The sequence below is a fragment of the Myotis brandtii genome, unplaced genomic scaffold (genome assembly GCF_000412655.1).
Source record: "Myotis brandtii unplaced genomic scaffold, ASM41265v1 scaffold4, whole genome shotgun sequence".
NCBI lineage: Eukaryota > Metazoa > Chordata > Mammalia > Chiroptera > Vespertilionidae > Myotis > Myotis brandtii.
The window spans coordinates 3,756,893-3,774,275 of record NW_005365371.1 but is presented as its reverse complement, the minus strand read 5'-3'; the positions used below and the strand labels follow the sequence as shown (position 1 = coordinate 3,774,275).

The 17,383-nt window shown below is 40.1% G+C and overlaps 1 protein-coding gene and 1 long non-coding RNA gene across 2 annotated transcripts in view; one reads left to right on the top strand and one right to left on the bottom strand.

The window, feature by feature from the left end:
- The window catches only part of TCTEX1D2 (Tctex1 domain containing 2), a gene marked incomplete at its 5' end in the record, with an annotated part of 17,154 nt that extends 2,442 nt beyond the window's left edge, over positions 1-14,712 (top strand). Inside the window, 3 exons of the mRNA XM_014545235.1 lie at positions 444-513; positions 11,859-11,922; positions 14,537-14,712. Of these exons, the coding sequence (XP_014400721.1) occupies positions 444-513; positions 11,859-11,922; positions 14,537-14,584 (182 nt within the window). The remainder of the gene's footprint in view (positions 1-443; positions 514-11,858; positions 11,923-14,536) is intronic.
- Positions 14,713-16,837: 2,125 nt separating this feature from the next.
- Positions 16,838-17,377, bottom strand: LOC106727295. The gene is made up of 2 exons (XR_001363464.1): positions 17,276-17,377; positions 16,838-17,149 (listed from the first exon to the last, which is right to left on the bottom strand). It is a non-coding gene; the product is annotated as an uncharacterized LOC106727295 (long non-coding RNA).
- Between the last annotated feature and the right edge of the window lie 6 nt (positions 17,378-17,383).

The window sequence follows — 17,383 nt, the reverse complement described above, 5'->3', positions numbered from 1 at the left end:
GGGGGGGCCCCCCCCCCCCCCCGTCGAGTGAATGAATTTTGTGCACTGGGCCTCTAGTTTATTATATAATCCTGAAGCTTTTACTTTCATTAAAGAGAGTTAGCTCTGTTTCAACTTTGCCCATATCACATTTTTGTTGTTGTTACTGTTTCCACTATTCCCTGGTCAGAAACCAGGGAAGATAAACATATCCATTCAGTTTTCTTCTCTCCAGATTTGTTATTAGTGAGAATTTTCAGGATTTTGCTTGTATAAAGTTACATACTAAGCTTATAGTTAGGATTTGTCCTCAGGTATCTCTGACTCCCAAACTTATCGTCATACTCAGTAAGTGCTTGTAGACTGAATGCTTATGTTCTTTTCCAGGCAAATTTGCCTTCATTAAGTAATTTTACCATATATTTGCTTACAGATAACATTCTTGTTTTTTTCTTTCTTTCTAGCAATGGGATTTGACCGATATAAAATGGTGGTGCAAGTAGTTATTGGAGAACAAAGAGGTGAAGGAGTATTGTGAGTAATTGGTTTTTCCTTATTTTTTAAAAATATTTTTATTTATTTCAGAGAGGAAGAGAGAGATAGAAACATCAATGATGAGAGGGAATCATTGATTGGCTGCCTCCTGCACGTTGGGCTGAGCCTGCAGCCCTGGCATGTGCCCTTGACTGGAATTGAACCTGGGACTCTTATGTTCACAGGCCGAGGCTCTATCCACTGAGCCAAACCAGCTAGGGCATTGTTTTTCCTTCTTGATTCCATTCTTATGTTTCTTATGAGGTATTCATCCTCTTCACAATTCAGTATGATTGTTTTGCAAGTGAGAGTAAAGGACAGTATAACAAAATGCAGCTGTGAACCCAAGAGATCCTGGTTCTGAACAGTGAGGTTGACAGTTTGGGTGAGCTTCATTAGGTAATTCACTTTCATAGTATCTGTAGGCTGATAAGTGTTTTAGGGTTTATGTATATACCAGAGGCCCGGTGCACGAATTTGTGCATGGGTGGGGTCTGGCCAGCCCACCCCAATCGGGGCCGATCAGGGCCGGCTGGTTGGGGGGAAGGTCTGTGGGAGGTTGGCCCACCCCCATTGGGCCGGTTGGCAGCCTCAGTGCATGTCATAGTGACCAGTCATTTTGGTCGTTCTGGTGGTCCTGTCACTTAGCTTTTATATATATAAATGTTCCCAAAGAAAGTATGAGACCATATATATATATATATTTCCTCCCATAGTCCTTATTTCCCAATTTTTGGTCCTACCATTATCCAAAATAAATTTCTTTAAAATTGTCTGAGACCTCCTTATTAGCAAATCTAAAAGCTCTTTCTTAGCTCTTGTGTTTGCCTGGGCTTCTGTTTCTGAAAATTCACTCTGGTTTTATTGGCCTTGATGTCACTTGTCTAACTTGTTTCTCTCCTGTTTTTCTAACTGATTATTCTCTTTTCTTCACTGGTTCCTCTTTATTCCCTCTATCCCCAGCTATGAGCTTTCTTCAAGGCTCAGTTCTTATTCTTCTGCTCTTCTATATGCTTTCTCAATGAGCTCATTCATTCTCATGACCTCAAACTGTCATTTCTGTATGGGTGATTTCAAAATATGTATTTCTTGTCTTTTCCCATGCACAAGTGTTAATCTCTTGTTTCCATTTGTAAACAGTGCCTAGTATAGTATCCTATAAAATAAAAGGGTAATATGCAAATTGATCCTAATGACGGAACAACTGGGAATGACCGGTCGCTATGATGCGCACTGACCACCAGGGGGCAAACGCTCAATGCAGGAGGGAGCTCTGCTCAGCCACAAGCTAGGCTGATGGCTACAAGTGCAGCGGTGGTGGCAAGAGCCCTCTCCTGAGGGCTCCTGCGCTGTCAGAGGGATGTCTGACTGCCAGCTTAGGCCCGATCCCTTGGGGAGCAGGCCTAAGCTGCAGGTGGACATCTCCCGAGGGGTCCTGGACTGCGAAAGGGCGCAGGCCAGATTGAGGGATTCCCCCCCCCCCCCGCCCGAGTGCAGGAATTTTTGTGCACTGGGTCTCTAGTTTTGTAAGAAAATGCTAAAATATTTGTTGAATGAATTTAAAAATACCTTGTAGATAATATCACTGAGAATTTTCACTATAGAATGTTAAATTTGAAAGGCACTACAGATATTTTCTAGTGTCTAGTTCCCCTATTTTATGATGACACTTAAGAGATTCAGCATGATTTGCTCGAAATTATAGATATGGCTGTTGTCAGGGTCACTAATAGAATTCAGACGTCTGACTCCTAGCACAGTACTCTTCACCATGGTGTTCTCTACCATTTGTTCAAAAGGCTTCAGGAGATTTTCTGACCACAGAGAGGCTCAGAAATACTTTCCTATTCTGTCACCCCAGATTTAACATGTCAAGAGTTCCAAATTTCTTTCCCTTCCTCTCCTTAAATCAGCCTGTCACTTTAACTTCCTTGTCTCTCACAATATTACCAAGGTCCTACTGACTCAGGCTTCAAACTTTAGAGTCTACTTTTATCTTATGTAGCCATTACTCTCTCCCATTGCATGCACTGTAATCTGGATGCCAGGAATACTTAGCAGCAGCCCCTTATCAGCACTCCTGGACTCTGATCTCCCTCCTCCACAATTCATTTTGCATACTAGACCAATATCCCAGGAGTACACCTTACTTTCTCTCCACAGACTCTAAATAGACTTTATTTCAAATCTTGTCAGGTATAAATTCCTTTAAATTGACTTGGTTAATGTGATCAGGCTGAACTCTAAAGCATGGCATACAAGGCCTCCCTCTACCCGCCTGGTTCTAAAAATTTTATTGTCTAAAATTTCAAACATATGCAAGTCTAGGGACTGAGGAAATCCCATGGATCTATACTTGGCTTGAAAGGTTATCAACACATACCTATGTTGTTTCATTTATATATGCACTGCCCCCTCTAGCTTATTTTGAAGCAAATCCCAGTCATCATTCCATTTCATCTGTAAATACAACAGTATATATCTCTAAAATATAAGGACCCTTTTAATATAATAAAATATCACATCTAAATATTGTTAGTTCTTAATATTATGAAATATTTAATTAGCATTCAAATATCCCCAGTTGTTTCATATATACGTGTGTGTATGTGTTTGTCTGTCTATATATATATATATATATATATATATATTGCAGTTGGTTCAAATTAGAATCCAGGCAAAGTCCACACATTATATTTGGTTGATAATCTCTTAAATTTCTCTTAATATATAACTTCTCTCCCTCTTTTTGCTCTTGCTCTGTCTTTTTTACTACCATTTATTTGTTGAAGAAATTGTGTAGTTTGTCTTGTAGAGTGTCCTACCTATATTCTGGCATTTTTCTGATTGTACTGCCTGGTATTGTTTACTATGTCTTATATCTCCTCTTTTCTTGTAAATAAGTAGTTAGATGTAATCTTAATCAGTTGGACATTTGAGTTTTGGGCAAGAATATTACATAGGTATTTAGTATGCATCCTATTGCATCTCATCAGGAGGCAGAAAATGTCTGGTTGTCCGTTTTTTGTTAAGATTGATCATAGAGTTCAGATGTTGTCAGACAGATCCATCTATTGTAAAGTTCCCTATCAGCTTTACCACTAATAGTTTTAGCAGTTGTCCTAGATCCATTATTCATCAGAGGTTACAAAATAGTGCTCTTCTAATTCTACCATTGTTCTTTATTTATTTGCTGAAATTCTATGAAGAATGACTTTTCTTTCAACTGTTTCATTGCAATGAGGTTTAGCTTGTACAGGGAAGGGAGGATAATTTTAATAATATTCAGAATAATGAATTGGTTCCCTAGCATCTTCCAGAGGTTACCAATGAGTCCTCTTTTTTTCTATCTATGAACCCATGGTTTTAAATATATTTGATGTGTTTAAATCCATTGTGGTTATTATCCTTATTGATGTCTAAATTGTCCCATCTTTTGCAATTAGTAGTTTCTTCAAGTTAACTCCTGATTCTTTTTATTCATTTTTAAGTAAAACAGAAGGCATATATCTCTTCTCAAAACATACTACACCAGGTAATAGATCAAGCATGGAGTGGTGCCTTATTGGCGTCAAGGACATAGGCTCTCCTGTCTTGTTGCTCTGCTGTATTCTCCTTTACATGGTTGAAGATGGCTCAGTACTACTTTACATTCCTTAAGGAAAAGAGATAGAAGGAAATGTACGTGCCCTTCCATTTGCAGCACTTTAAAGATATAATTACGCTGTCTTCCAGTTTCCATTGTTTCTGTTGAGAAGTCAGCTATAAGTCTTATTGTTCCTTTGGAGGTGATGTCTTTTTTCTTTCTAGCCACATTAGAATGTTTTCCTCATTTTTTTTTACGCTGGTGTATATGCTTTTCTTCTTATTCATTAGCATGGGGTTCTCAGAGCCCATGGAATCTGTGGGCCATTGAATCTTGTTTGTATAAGCTTGGGGAAATTCTTAGTGTGTGGACAGAGCTGACTCCATCTTGAAGTGAATCCACCTGCTTAGTTTCTGAGTGAATGATTCCGGACCTTTGACCTCTCTTCCCCTTCTCCTGGGTGGACTCTGGAATGTGTCCAGCGGTTTCCATCTAGTCACAGAGCTTCCATTACTTCTTCCTCTGCAGCAAGAAGCTCCAGAAGTTACCTCTCTTAGTTCCCTCCAGTACCAGGGTCTGCTGGTATCTGGCTTCTTTGTCCCCCCCTGGCCACCCATGCAGTCCTTTTGGAGCATGTAGGTCTGTCTCTGAGTGGGGATGAAAGATGGTGGTCTTGGAGGGGAAAGATGGGGATTTGACTGTTTTGCAGCCAGTCAAGACAAGTGTTTCCTGTAAATTCTCTATTAAACCTATTAACCCATAAACTGGACTTTTCCGTCTCGTTCTTCGGTCTCTGCCCTTTAGGGCCGCTTTGCCTATACGGTCTTTTTATGGAACAGTTAGCCGTTATCTTTTTAAAAATAAACTTCTTATTTAGGATTGTTTTAGATTTGTAGAAAAGTTGGAGAAATAGTACAGATACTCCACATCTGGTTTCCTCTATCATTAACATCCTACATTAGTATAGTAGAATGTTAATGATACATCTGTCACAACTAATGAACCAATATTGATGCATTATTATTAACTAGAGTTCATACTTAATTCTTTAGTTTTTACCTACTGTCCTTTTTCTGTTCTAGAATCTTATCTAGGATATCACATTTCATGTCTCTTTAGGCTCCTCTTGGCTATGACAGTTACTCAGACTCTCCTTGGTTTTGATGACCTTGGCAGTTTTGAGAAGTCCTGGTTAGGTATAATGTAGAAATTCCCTCAATTGGGATTTGTCCGCTTGTGATTATCTAGGCTAATAGGTTCTTGGGAGGAAGATCACAGAGGTAAAGTGCTTTTTTCTTCGTAACATATCATATCAGGGTACATATTATCAACATGACATATTACCATTAATGTTAACCTTGCTCTGTGCCTCAGGTAATGTTTGTCAGGTTTTCCCGTGTAAAGTTACTTTTTCTTTCCCTTTCATACTATACAAAATCACTATGTGAAGCCCACACTTATGGAGCAGGGAGTTATGCTCTACCTCCTTCAGGGCAGAGTAGTAGCTACATAAATTGGAAAATTTCAGCACAGATTTGTCTCTTTTTCTTTTATTTCTTTATTCAGTCATTTACTTATTTCAGTATGTACTCATGGATTTTTAGACTGTGGATTATAATTCAGCATTACTTAATTTTGTTACTGAAAGTGTTCCAGCTTTGACCATTTGAGCTCTTTCAGTTGACTCCTGTGTCCCTTTGTCATACTCTACTCTTGTGATTTTTTTTTTGAGCACTTCCTTACTTACTTGCACTATAAGATACTCCATTATTCATTCCCTCCCCAGCCTAGAATCAGCCACTTCTCCAAGGAGCCCTGGTTCATTTTATTGGAGGATGGCATTAGAAACTAAGATCTGGGTGCCAGCCAGGTGTGGCAATTATCTTTTAAACTAGTGCTTCTGTTCTATTTGCTCTCTGCTCGCCCCCCCTTTTTTAAATTGTTTTTATTGATTTCAGAGAGAAGAAGGGAAATGGAGAGAAGGATAGAAACATCAATGATGAGAGAGAATCATTGATTGGCTGCCTCCGACATACCCCCTACTGGGGATCCAGCCTGCAACCTGGGCATGTGCCCTGACTGGGAATTGAACTGGTGACCTTCTGGTTCATGGTTGACACTCAACCACTGAGCAACACCAGCTGGGCTCTGCTCTCCTTTTCAGACTCCAATTACATGTATTTAGATCTTTTTACTATATTCCATGTCTCCTGTGCTCTTGACTAAATTTTTGTTTTTTCTCTCTGTGCTTCAGTTTGGATATTTTTCTTTTTTTAAACAATAATTAAAAAAATATATATTTCAGAGAAGAAGGGAGAGGGAGAGAGAAATAGAAACATCAATGATGAGAATCATTGATCAGCTGCCTCCTGCATGCCCCCCACTGGGGATTGAGCCCACAACCCTGGGCAGTGCCCTTGACCAGAATCAAAACTGGGACCCTTTGTTCCGCAGGCCAACACTCTATCCACTGAGCCAGACCAGCCAGGGCTGGATATTTTTCTATTGACCTGTCTTTCAGTTGACCAATCTTTTTTTCTGTTGTGTTTAATCTGCTGTTAAAGCCACCTACTGAATTCTTAATTTCAGTTATTATATTTTTCAGGTCCAGAATTTCCATTTAAATATTTTATACATTCTAGTTTTTTGGTGAAATTCTTTATCTTTAATCTATGTTCTCTACCCTTCTTCTCTCCTCCCTTTTTACATTTTGGTCATAGCAGTTATGCTAGTCATTTTCTGCTAACTCTAATACCTGGATCAGGTGTGAGTCTGTTCCATTGATTTTTTTTCTTGATAATCCTTCATATGGCTCTGTCTCTTGGCATGCCTAGTTTGAATCCTTGACATTGTGTTAAAAAACAACAACTTGTATACCTCCAGATAATATTGTTTTCTTTCAGAGAGGGTTTACATTTCCTTTGTGATTCAGGTAGGGTATGGGCTGCTCACCTTAATCCAATCAGTTACTGAGCTGAGTTGAGGTTTTGTTGCAGTTTTGATAAAGCTCTATCTCCTCCTCCTCCCCCTCCTCCCCTCCCCCTCCTCTTCCCTCCCTCTGGCCAGACCCCACAATTTCATTTTATACTGGGTCCTGCAAACTGTGTAGCTGGCCTCGTCATTGACACTCATATGATAGTCAAGCAACCTCAATAGGACAAGGGTGTCACGGCTATTACATCTTCTGCTATTATTGCTATTCTGCTATTCTTACCACTATCTTCTCTGTGACTTGCACTGGAATAAGCCCTTAGCAATGTCATCCTATTTAGTCCTCACAACCATGATACAAGGTAGGGCTTCTCCCCTAACTTCTTTGGGTTTGTTTTCTTATCTGTGAAACGGGTACAATAATGCCCCCTTCACAAGGATATTGTGGGAATTAAGCATCCTTCTTTCTTGAGTGTAGCTCTCCAGGTCTCTCAACCAAGAGCCTGAAGCATTCATTTGAACCCCACTCCAGCAAGTACTGACTTTTAGTCCTTGTTTTCTCAGCATAAAACTACTCTTCATTTTAGAGCCCTTTTCCTTGATGCATTAGTTTCCTATTGCTGCTGTAACAAATTACAAACCTGGTGTCTTAAAACAGCACATATATATTATTTTACAGTTCTGGAGATCATAAATCAAAATGGGTTTCACTGAGCTAAAATCAAAGGGTCGGCAGGGCTGTATTCCCTCTGGAGGCTCTGGCAGAGAATCCAATCCCTTGCCTATTCCAGCTTATAGAGGCTGCCTGCATTCTTTAGTTCATCAACCTTTCCTCCCTCTGCAAAACCAGCAGCATACCATCCTCAAATCTCTCTCTGGCTCTGACCCACCTGCCTCCCTCTTTCTCTTATAAGGACCCTGTGATTACATTGAGCCCACCTGGGTAATCCATGCTACTCTCCCCATCCAAGATCCTTAGCTTAATCGTATACATGTAAAACCCTTTTAGCCATGTACTATAACATATCCCTAGGTTCTGGGAGTTAGGTCATAGACATATTTGGTGAGAGGATATTATTGTCCCCACCATTCTTAGTTTTTTAGGTCCTACTTACACAGTTTCAGAATTCAGCACATGTGAGGGGGAACCTACCATGTGATGTTAAAGCTCGGTTCTGCTCTCTCCTTTTTTACAGGGGATCTTGGCCCTGCAAGTCTCCAATTTTATCTCTCTAGCCCTGTAATTTTATCTCTCTAGTCCAGCTGAGTAATTGGTCTGTGCCTGGACAAAACCCATATTCTCAGCCTCTAGCTGTGTGCCTAGAGTTAGCAAACGCCCCGGGGAGAACTCCAGTGCAGAATATCAGTTTACCGCTGCCTTAGCGGGTCACCTCTGTGGAATTTTGGCTCCCCTAGTCCTGTTTGCTACAGCAGCTCTGATTCATTTTATCCAGTTTTTCTAATTGATCTGGGAGGGAGTGCTGAGCTGCTACAAACTGTTACATTGTATTATTTCTAAATCCTTTTAACACAACTTTATGAAAAAAAAAATATATATATATCTTTTTTCTATATTTCAGGGTTTTGGTATGACCCAAATATTTCAGATTTATCTTTTTGTTATTGTTGTCAATCCTTACCCGAGGATATTTTCTCCATTGGTTTTAAGAGAGAGTGGAAGGGAAGGGGAGAGACAGAGAGAAACATTGCTGTAAGAGAGACACATCGATTGATTGGTTGCCTTCCACACACCATTATTGGGAAATGGTGTAGAGTCCACAATTTGGAGGCAATGATTGTGTTTTATGCATCTCTGTATCATTTGCACCTAGCACTTTGTTCATACATGATACTCAACAAATATTTGTTAATTTTAAAAAATTGATTTTCAGAGAGAGAGGAAAGGAGAGAAACATCCATGTGAGAGATGTGAGAGCCACACATTGACTGGCCGCTTCCTGCATGCCCCCTATCGGGGATCGAGCACACAACCTGGGCATGTGCCCTGACTGGGAATTGAACTGGCAACCTTTCCATGCACGGGACAATGCCCAACCAACAGCCACACCAGCCAGGGCTAAATTTTTATATTTATGTCTTCACTTGTTTCTGCTTCATGAAGTCTTCTTTGGTTTTTCTCCTCTCTAAATTCTCTAAATTTCTGTAGCACTACTACAGATTTAATTCAAATACCGTGCAACTTGGACTTGGAGGCTTGAACTAGATAGACTTTACAGTCCCTTTTAAACATAATAACCTATAAGTTAGCACAATTATTCATTATCTTATTCTTTGATGTGTGTTAATTTTTTCACCTAATTAAATTGAGAATTGAGGCTAGAGCTAGATTTTTCTCTTTCAAAACATATGGTAGTTGCTATATAAATACTTGTTGATTGGCCAATTAAGTAGATTGACTTTACAGTGGGGCCTTGACTTACGAGTGTCCCGACTAACGAGTTTTTTGAGATACCAGCTGTCTCTCGCCGATTTTTTGCATTGAGTTGATAGAGTAATTTGAATTAACGAGCTCGGTCTCGGAACGAATTAAACTCGTAAGTCAAGGCCCCACTGTATTTCATATTGTTACTTTTGGAGCTTGGAATCAGAACTTTTTAAAGAATGTGAAAAATATTAGGTTAGGGGGAGCTCTTCTGTGTAAAACTTAAAAAAAAACTTTCAAAAACGAACCAATATAATACAGTATATTTTTCACTACAGACTTCAAGCTAAATTGCCTTGGTTCAAAGTGAAGCTTTGTCACTTACTATTTGAATGATCTTGGACAAGATTATTTAATTTCTCTGATCCTCAGTTTTCATGTTTATTAAATAGGTATCTATATATATAAAAGCCTAAGTGACTGGAATGACCAGTTGCTATGATGCACACTGACCACCAGGGGGCAGATGTTCAATGCAGGATCTGCCCACTGGTGGTCAGTGTGCTCCCACAGCCAACCTCCCCCAGCTGGCCAACCTCCCACGGTCCCTCCCCTTGGCCCCCGGGCTGGGACGGGGAACCGGGGGTGAGTGGTGGTGGATGCGGCCCTTTTCCCAGGGGGGGCCAAAGGCCGGCTCCCTCCTTGGGGCCGGTGACCAACCTCCCGTGCCCTGTCCCTCCCTGCAGCCGGCAGGCCCCAATCAGCCCGTGGTGGCGGTGCGGCAGTGGCAAGGGAAGGAGGAGGGGGGAGGCAGGGAACTGCATGGTGGCAGAGTGCCAATGATGGCGATGTTCGCGTCCGTTTCTTCCACACCCAGCCCAGCGACCATTGCCTCCTCTCCAGCCCAGCCCTGATCAGCCCTGATCACCAGCCAGGCCTAGGAACCCCACCCGTGCACGAATTTCGTGCGCTGGGCCTCTAGTAATAATAATAATACCTAACTCATAAGATTGAGTTAATACATGTAAAGCACTTAGACCAGAGGCTGGCACAAAGTAAGCAGTAAATTGATGTTATTGGTGAATCATTCATATACATTTAATAAAAATGTAAAATACTTATAATTAATTTTTAAACTTAATTTTATATTGTGAACATCTTTTCATGTTCTTGAAGTTACTTTATAAAAAAATATCTTTTTTTAAATATATTTTATTGATTTTTCACAGAGAGGAAGGGAGAGGGGTAGAGTGTTGGAAACATCGATGAGAGAGAAACATCGATCAGCTGCCTCCTGCACACCCCCCACTGGGGATGTGCCCACAACCAAGGTACATGCCCCTAGCCGGAATCGAACCTGGGACCTTTCAGTCTGCAGGCAGACGCTCCATCCACTGAGCCAAACCGGTTAGGGCAAATATCTTTTTTTAAATCCTCACCTGAGGATATTTTTTTTCCATTTGCTTTTCAGAAAGAATGAAATACCGGCCAGGGCATCAAAACATATATTTAATGGCTGCATGCAATTTTGTCGCCAAGAAATACCCTAATTTCATTTACCAATCTAATACTACTGGGAACTTAAATTGTTTGCATTTTTAATTGGTTTTTATTTTGACTGACATTTTTTTCCATACCCCAAAGTTGGAGAGAATGGCCAAATTGAGAATTTAAAAGTAGCATAGGTAATACTGGATGTAGAATTAGTTAGAAGATTGAATTCTAGTTCATAGTTTGCCCCTTTCTTTTCTAGGTTGGAGTAAACACTCTGTTAGATCCTTTCCAGACTTACCTTCTCATGTTATTGTAAAGGAATTAAGTCTATTTTAGTCATAATTCTTAGGTGTTATTATTTTTAAAAATATATATGTTATTGATTTTTTTACAGAGAGGAAGGGAGAGGGATAGAGAGTTAGAAACATCAATGAGAGAGAAACATCAATCAGCTGCCTCCTGCACAACCCCTATCGGGGATGTGTCCGCAACCAAGGTACATGTGCTTGACCGGAATCAAACCTGGGACCCTTCAGTCCGTAGGCCGACGCTCTATCCACTGAGCCAAACTGGTTAGGGCAGGTGTTATTTTCTTTAAAAGTCACATACACACAAATATCTTAGCTGAAGTAATCTATGTAACAGAGCTTCCCACACAGTTTAAAAAACTTCAAGGTAGTGACCCCTTTAGTTATCAGGCAGCTAGTCAGAGTCTGAAGCTGCTAGACCCCTGGGCTGGTCACCTCCAACTGCAAGCAATCTTATCAGCCCAGGCCCTTTAGTTTACTGTATACTCTGCTGTACAAATATGCTTTCCTGTGTGCCAGCCTAAAAAAAGGTTTGGAAGTACTGATCTAAAAGAACGTATCAAGGAAAACTTTTGCTGCTGGCAGATATATGTTTCAGGTCCTTGTTATATTGTTGGTAATTCTCCAATCTTTGATTTTTTAGCATGGCTGCCCGCTGTTTCTGGGATGCTGACACTGACAACTACATTCATGATGTTTTTATGAATGTAAGTCTATTTGGGAACTTTTTCTTTCTTTCAAAGGACATGGGGGCATTCCAGAGGAAATTACTTAATATTTATTGAGATGTGAGCACACTTTCGTTTTAGACATTTGTCTCAGACTCCTGGATGAGATGTCTTTACTGTTCTTTTTTTGTGTTACTAAACATAAAGCAGAAACCTAGTGTGCTGTTTATAGGCAAGGAGACCTATATGTGTACAGATAACATAACTCTTCACAAGTTTGAATTTGGGAATAGCATATTGTTCAGTGCTAATAGCCAAATAGCACTTTGCTAAGCTGCAAAGAAGTTTGGATGTCAGGGATTCCATGAGGAAAGGTGATTTTTCTTTCACTAATCAAAACAATTACTTTATCTTAAAGCTATTTCTCAAAACTAGGCAAAAATAAAGAGGAATTTTTCAAAAGAGTTTTCATTTAAACATTGGCAAGTTATTGGCATGAATGTTTTATAAATTTTAATTATATGTTTTATACTTGCTTCCTCTGTCCAAATGCTCCCAGGTTGTGAATTAGTAGAGTCAGAATTAAGTATAGTAGTGTAGAACAGAAACTGGGTTGAGTGAATTAGGAGAGAGGTTCCATTTCCAGCTCTGTAACTTTCTAATTGAATGACTTTAGGTAAGTCATTGGACTTTTATCTGATTGTGTCAGTAACATTAGGAAACTATTCTAGATTTTCCCAAAGACTGGCTGTGGCTTGCCTAAGAATTATTTGAGGAACTTGTTTAACATACAGATGCTGGGGTCCTGCTCAAGTAGATTCTAATCACATAAGCTTGGGGTTGGATCAGTGAATCTGAATTTTTAAAAAGTTCCCCACATTGCCCTGGCCAGGTAGCTCAGCTGATTCGATCTCCAGTCGAGGCGCATTTAGGAGGCAATGGATCAATGTTTCTGATACATTGATTGATGTGTCTCTCTCTCTCCTTTCCTCTCTTTCTCTCTCAAATCCATAAGCATGGCCTCAGATGAGGATTAAAAAAATCTCTAAAATCAATAAACATGTCCTTTGGTAAGGATTTTTTTAAACAAGTTCCTCACATGGTTGTGCTTACTGCCAGATTTGGAAGCTGCTTGTGTAGTAGATCTTAAGGTACCTTTTAGCTCTAAAACTCTATGGTCCTACCAAAGTTTCATATTATGCTCAACTACCGTAGGGATCAAGGGCTGAACAATGGGAAGTATTATGTAAATCTTCAATTATCAGTTCTCTGGGGGAAGATTTCAAGTTAAGGTGGTGGTTTTTCCTGCTTTTTGGAGTTAAACATTTATATTTCCCTGAGTCGCTATACAATGTAATTCATTAATCCAAAAGATAACTCTGAGCTTCTATATTATGTGCCAATCTCTGTACTGGAGGTGCTAGGAATAAAAGGCATGGTTATTGCCTATCGAGAGCTATAAACAGTGGTGGCCAGACAATATTCAAATTAACAAATATGTAGTATAAAACTTTAGTTATCAATATTCCCAGGATCAGATTTTAGAACACAGGGTTGGAGGGTGCGGTGTCTAACAGTCATTTTTGAGAGCCGGTTTGGGTTGCTGAGTTTGTGTACTGTATGTATCTTTAGTCCAGTTGGTTGAGTGTTTAGGTGTCACTTTCAGAGCTTAAAGCACTTTATTGTTTGGGAAGCACCAGTAGAGGATGAGGAAGTGAGAGGCGAGAAAAGCATATGCTTTTGAGCTGACAATTGCCCCCCAGAGTGGATAGCCCGGCTCAGTCCTGCTGGAGAACTCTGGGTGACACTGTGGAACAGCGCCAGGCAAACTGGGAGCCACAGACCAGGGCCATGAGCTCCGTTACGAGATCAGTATAAAAATTGAGTGTAAGGGTTTAGAAACTCTTATAAGAATTTGACAAAGTAATTTTATGTCCATTAAATCTAATAATAAAACTTTTAGGCTGTATTTGTATATTTCTTTTTTCATTTTGTTTTCCTCGTTATTCATTTTTATTGTATTTTACAAAAGTATCAGTGCATGAGGGATTGAAAATTAGAACAAAAACAAAAACAGGTCCCTCACCTCAGATAGCACTCAGCTCAGTCATCCCACCCGGGAGCCAGGGAACTGGGCTAACCAAAGGGTTTTGCTTTTGGTTAACAATCAGGTACTTGAGCAGATTTTTTCTCATCACTGCCAAGCTGGAGGTGAGGTTGGTAGGTCAGGAGTTGCTGAGGCAGGTGGAGTTCCTATAAGAAATACCTAAAAAGTGTCTTACAAAGTTTAACTGGGATCTGGAAAGCATTTTAGGATTCTGAGCAAAAAGATGGACAAATGAATTTTCTAAATTAAGAACAAACACCCAGAGGCCATTTACACTTATCCAGGATTTATGACACGGAGCTGTTATTTTTATTATGTGTGATACTATAATATAGTTCTTTGAGATGGGTAAAACATTTACTCCAAGAAATTAAAATAATTTCATATATTATTTCTTTGATAAATCAGAAAAAATTGGGAATACTTATTTTATGAATATGTATTACATAAAGCTCGTTCATTTTTATTTTATTTCTACATTCAGAAAACCTAACTCTTTACTTATCCTAACATTCTGGGTTTGTGTGTGTGTTTTCTGTTTTGTAGGACAGTTTGTTCTGTGTTGTAGCAGCATTTGGCTGTTTCTACTATTGAAAATTTGAAAGCTGGGAAAAGGTATGACTATGAAGAAATATGAACTTTTTTATATTGTTAAATATCTTGACAAAATAAAGATAACTTGGCAGTTTGGCAACTGAGTCTGTTGAGTTTTAGGACTTACAGTTAATGTTTTGGTTTCGTTATGTGTTCTAACTACATTTGTAAAGTAGAGAAAATGTAGGGGAAAAAATCCATAATTAAATTGTTCTACATAACTATTAAAATTTGGTATATTTTCTACCAGTGTTTTTTTATTTGGTGTTTTTTAAAAAACTCATAGTTTTGTAACCGGATTTTTCACTTCTCATAATATCACGTGTAGTTTTTGCCATTTTATTTGCATTATGATTTTCATAAGCATAATTTAATAGTTGCATTTATTCCATTAGGTTATACCATTGGTTATTTTTGCCATGTCCTTACAAAGGACTGATTATTGCTACTTTTTTACTATTATAAATAACACTGAGGTGAATTTATGCATAACGTTTTTTCCCTACATTTTGAATATTTTTTTTAATCTCTCACTCATTGTTTTTGTTCAGCTCTTTACACCCTACACCTTACACAGCTTATTAGCTTAGACATGCATTTGTTTTCACCAGGGTTTTTCCAGTGTCATAGACTTTCTGACAGGGTCTGAGAGTTTCCAAGCTGTGTATGAAATTAGCCCTCCCTTAAGACTCTCCAAAATTATGTTGGTTACTATTCCAACTTCCATTATCTTTGTAGTGATCTTCTCCGTAGAGTCCCGAGTGTCTTCTCCAGCTAGCTGTCCTTATTTGGACCACTGTAGTCTATGAGCTGACAAGGAGGAAATTCGGAGGTATTCTAAATTAAATTATAGCAGCCAGAGAGTGCGAGACAGAACAGTTAGCCTGTTAATAACTGTGGACCAGCTAACAAAAGACTGCTCATATTCATATGTCTGTTGGAACTTCAGAGTAATTTCCAGGTGATTACTTCTGCAATTATTCCAAATAATGAACCTTCCAACTCCAGGAGCCTCCACTTCTGTTTGTGCATGAACTTTCTGGACTGTTGCCCACCAGTCCAAAGGAGCAGACGCTTCTTCCTTGCGGGCTCTGTACCAATCCCAGGGCTGGCGCTACCTCACCTTCTCCCACCCCCTCTGCCTATAGCTAATGCAAAGGCTTTCAGACAGCTTACATCTTTCTCCCACGCCTCCACCCCCCAGTTGGTAAATAAAAAATTGCAGCCTTGCCCATGTGGCTCAGTGGTTGAGCGTCGACCCATGAACCAGGAGGTCATAGTTCGATTCCCAGTCAGGGCACATGCCCGGGGTTTTGGGCTTGATCCCCAGTAGGGGGCGTGCAGGAAGCAGCTGATCAATGTTTCCCTCGCATCATTGATGTTTCTCTCTCTCTCCCTCTCTCTGAAATAAAACGATTAAAAAACAAAAATGATTGCAAACTCCAGGATGACAGAAATGTATGCTGCTGGTGTTTTGGATTTCATCCCCCAAGACTGGCCTTCTTTTTGGCTAAATAAAGCCTTTTTCAAAAAACACAACAAACAAACCAACTTTCATCTGTGAGAGTTAAGTCTTTGTTTAACAGAGCCTTGTTCAAATAACTGTTTGAAACTCAAAAGAGAAAGGGTCACAATTTAAATCCTTTTTCTCCCTGGAGGCTTCTCAGCAGATGCAGAAGTTTGCCCACCTCTTTCTTCTTAGCCACTTTCAAGCATGTAGACGAAAATAAAAATGAATAAACTGTAACAAAAGTTGTTTTATATATTTCCCCCCCTAACATTGGGTATCTACTTGCCTTACATCTATAGCATCTAAAGCAGTGGTTCTCAATCTTCCTAATGCTGCGACCCTTTAATACAGTTCCTCATGTTGTGGTGAACCCCAACCATAAAATTATTTTCGTTGCTACTTCATAACTGTAATTTTGCTACTGTTATGAATCGTAATGTAAATATCTGATATGCAGGATGTATTTTAATTGTTACAAATTGAACATAATTGAAGCATAGTGATTAGTCACAAAAACAATATGTAATTATATATGTGTTTTCCGATGGTCTTAGGCGACCCCTGTGAAGAAAGGTCGTTCGACCCCCAAAGGGGTCGAGACCCACAGGTTGAGAACCGCTGATCTAAAGGGACCCACTCCAAGGTTCATTCTGGCAAAGAACACCCTGAAGTGTGGTTTTCTACCAGGGGTCCCCCTCCAATCTGCTTATTGACCAAACCAGTCAATCCAAACCAGTAGATAATTTTTATGAGTTTATTTGAGCTAAACCTACAGCATATGTTGGGAAGCAAGATCTCAACTGCTACTCAGAGTAACAGTTTGCAGCTTTTCTGCATTGGAGATTAGGGAGGGAACAGAAGGAAGAGCACGTGAAGGTGGGAGAAAGCCAGCTGGGGGTCGAATGACAGGATAAACCCTTGGGGGTGGTCACGTCAGCAGGGGTCGGAGGTGTGCTAACCTTAGATGCACAGAAACGGGGGACAGGGCTCGCTACGGCAAAAATAAGCCTTTGACTAAAAGTGTTCCGTGCCTGGGGATGGCTGCCCCCCATGACCTGCTCGGGAATGTATGAACAGGTCAATCGCGCTGTGAGGTTCTTGTGCATAAAACCCCTTTTCCGTCCACACGCTCCCCAACTAGCCCTCGGCTGATCCCTGCGGGTCTTTTTGGGGGCGCCAACCTGGGTCGGAAGCAACAGGACTGGGTGTCTCCGTGATGCGAGGTTCTTGCTGTCGGGAGGGTTCGGAGCCAGCCGCAGGCGTTTACAGGACCTGGCGGGCGGACCTCC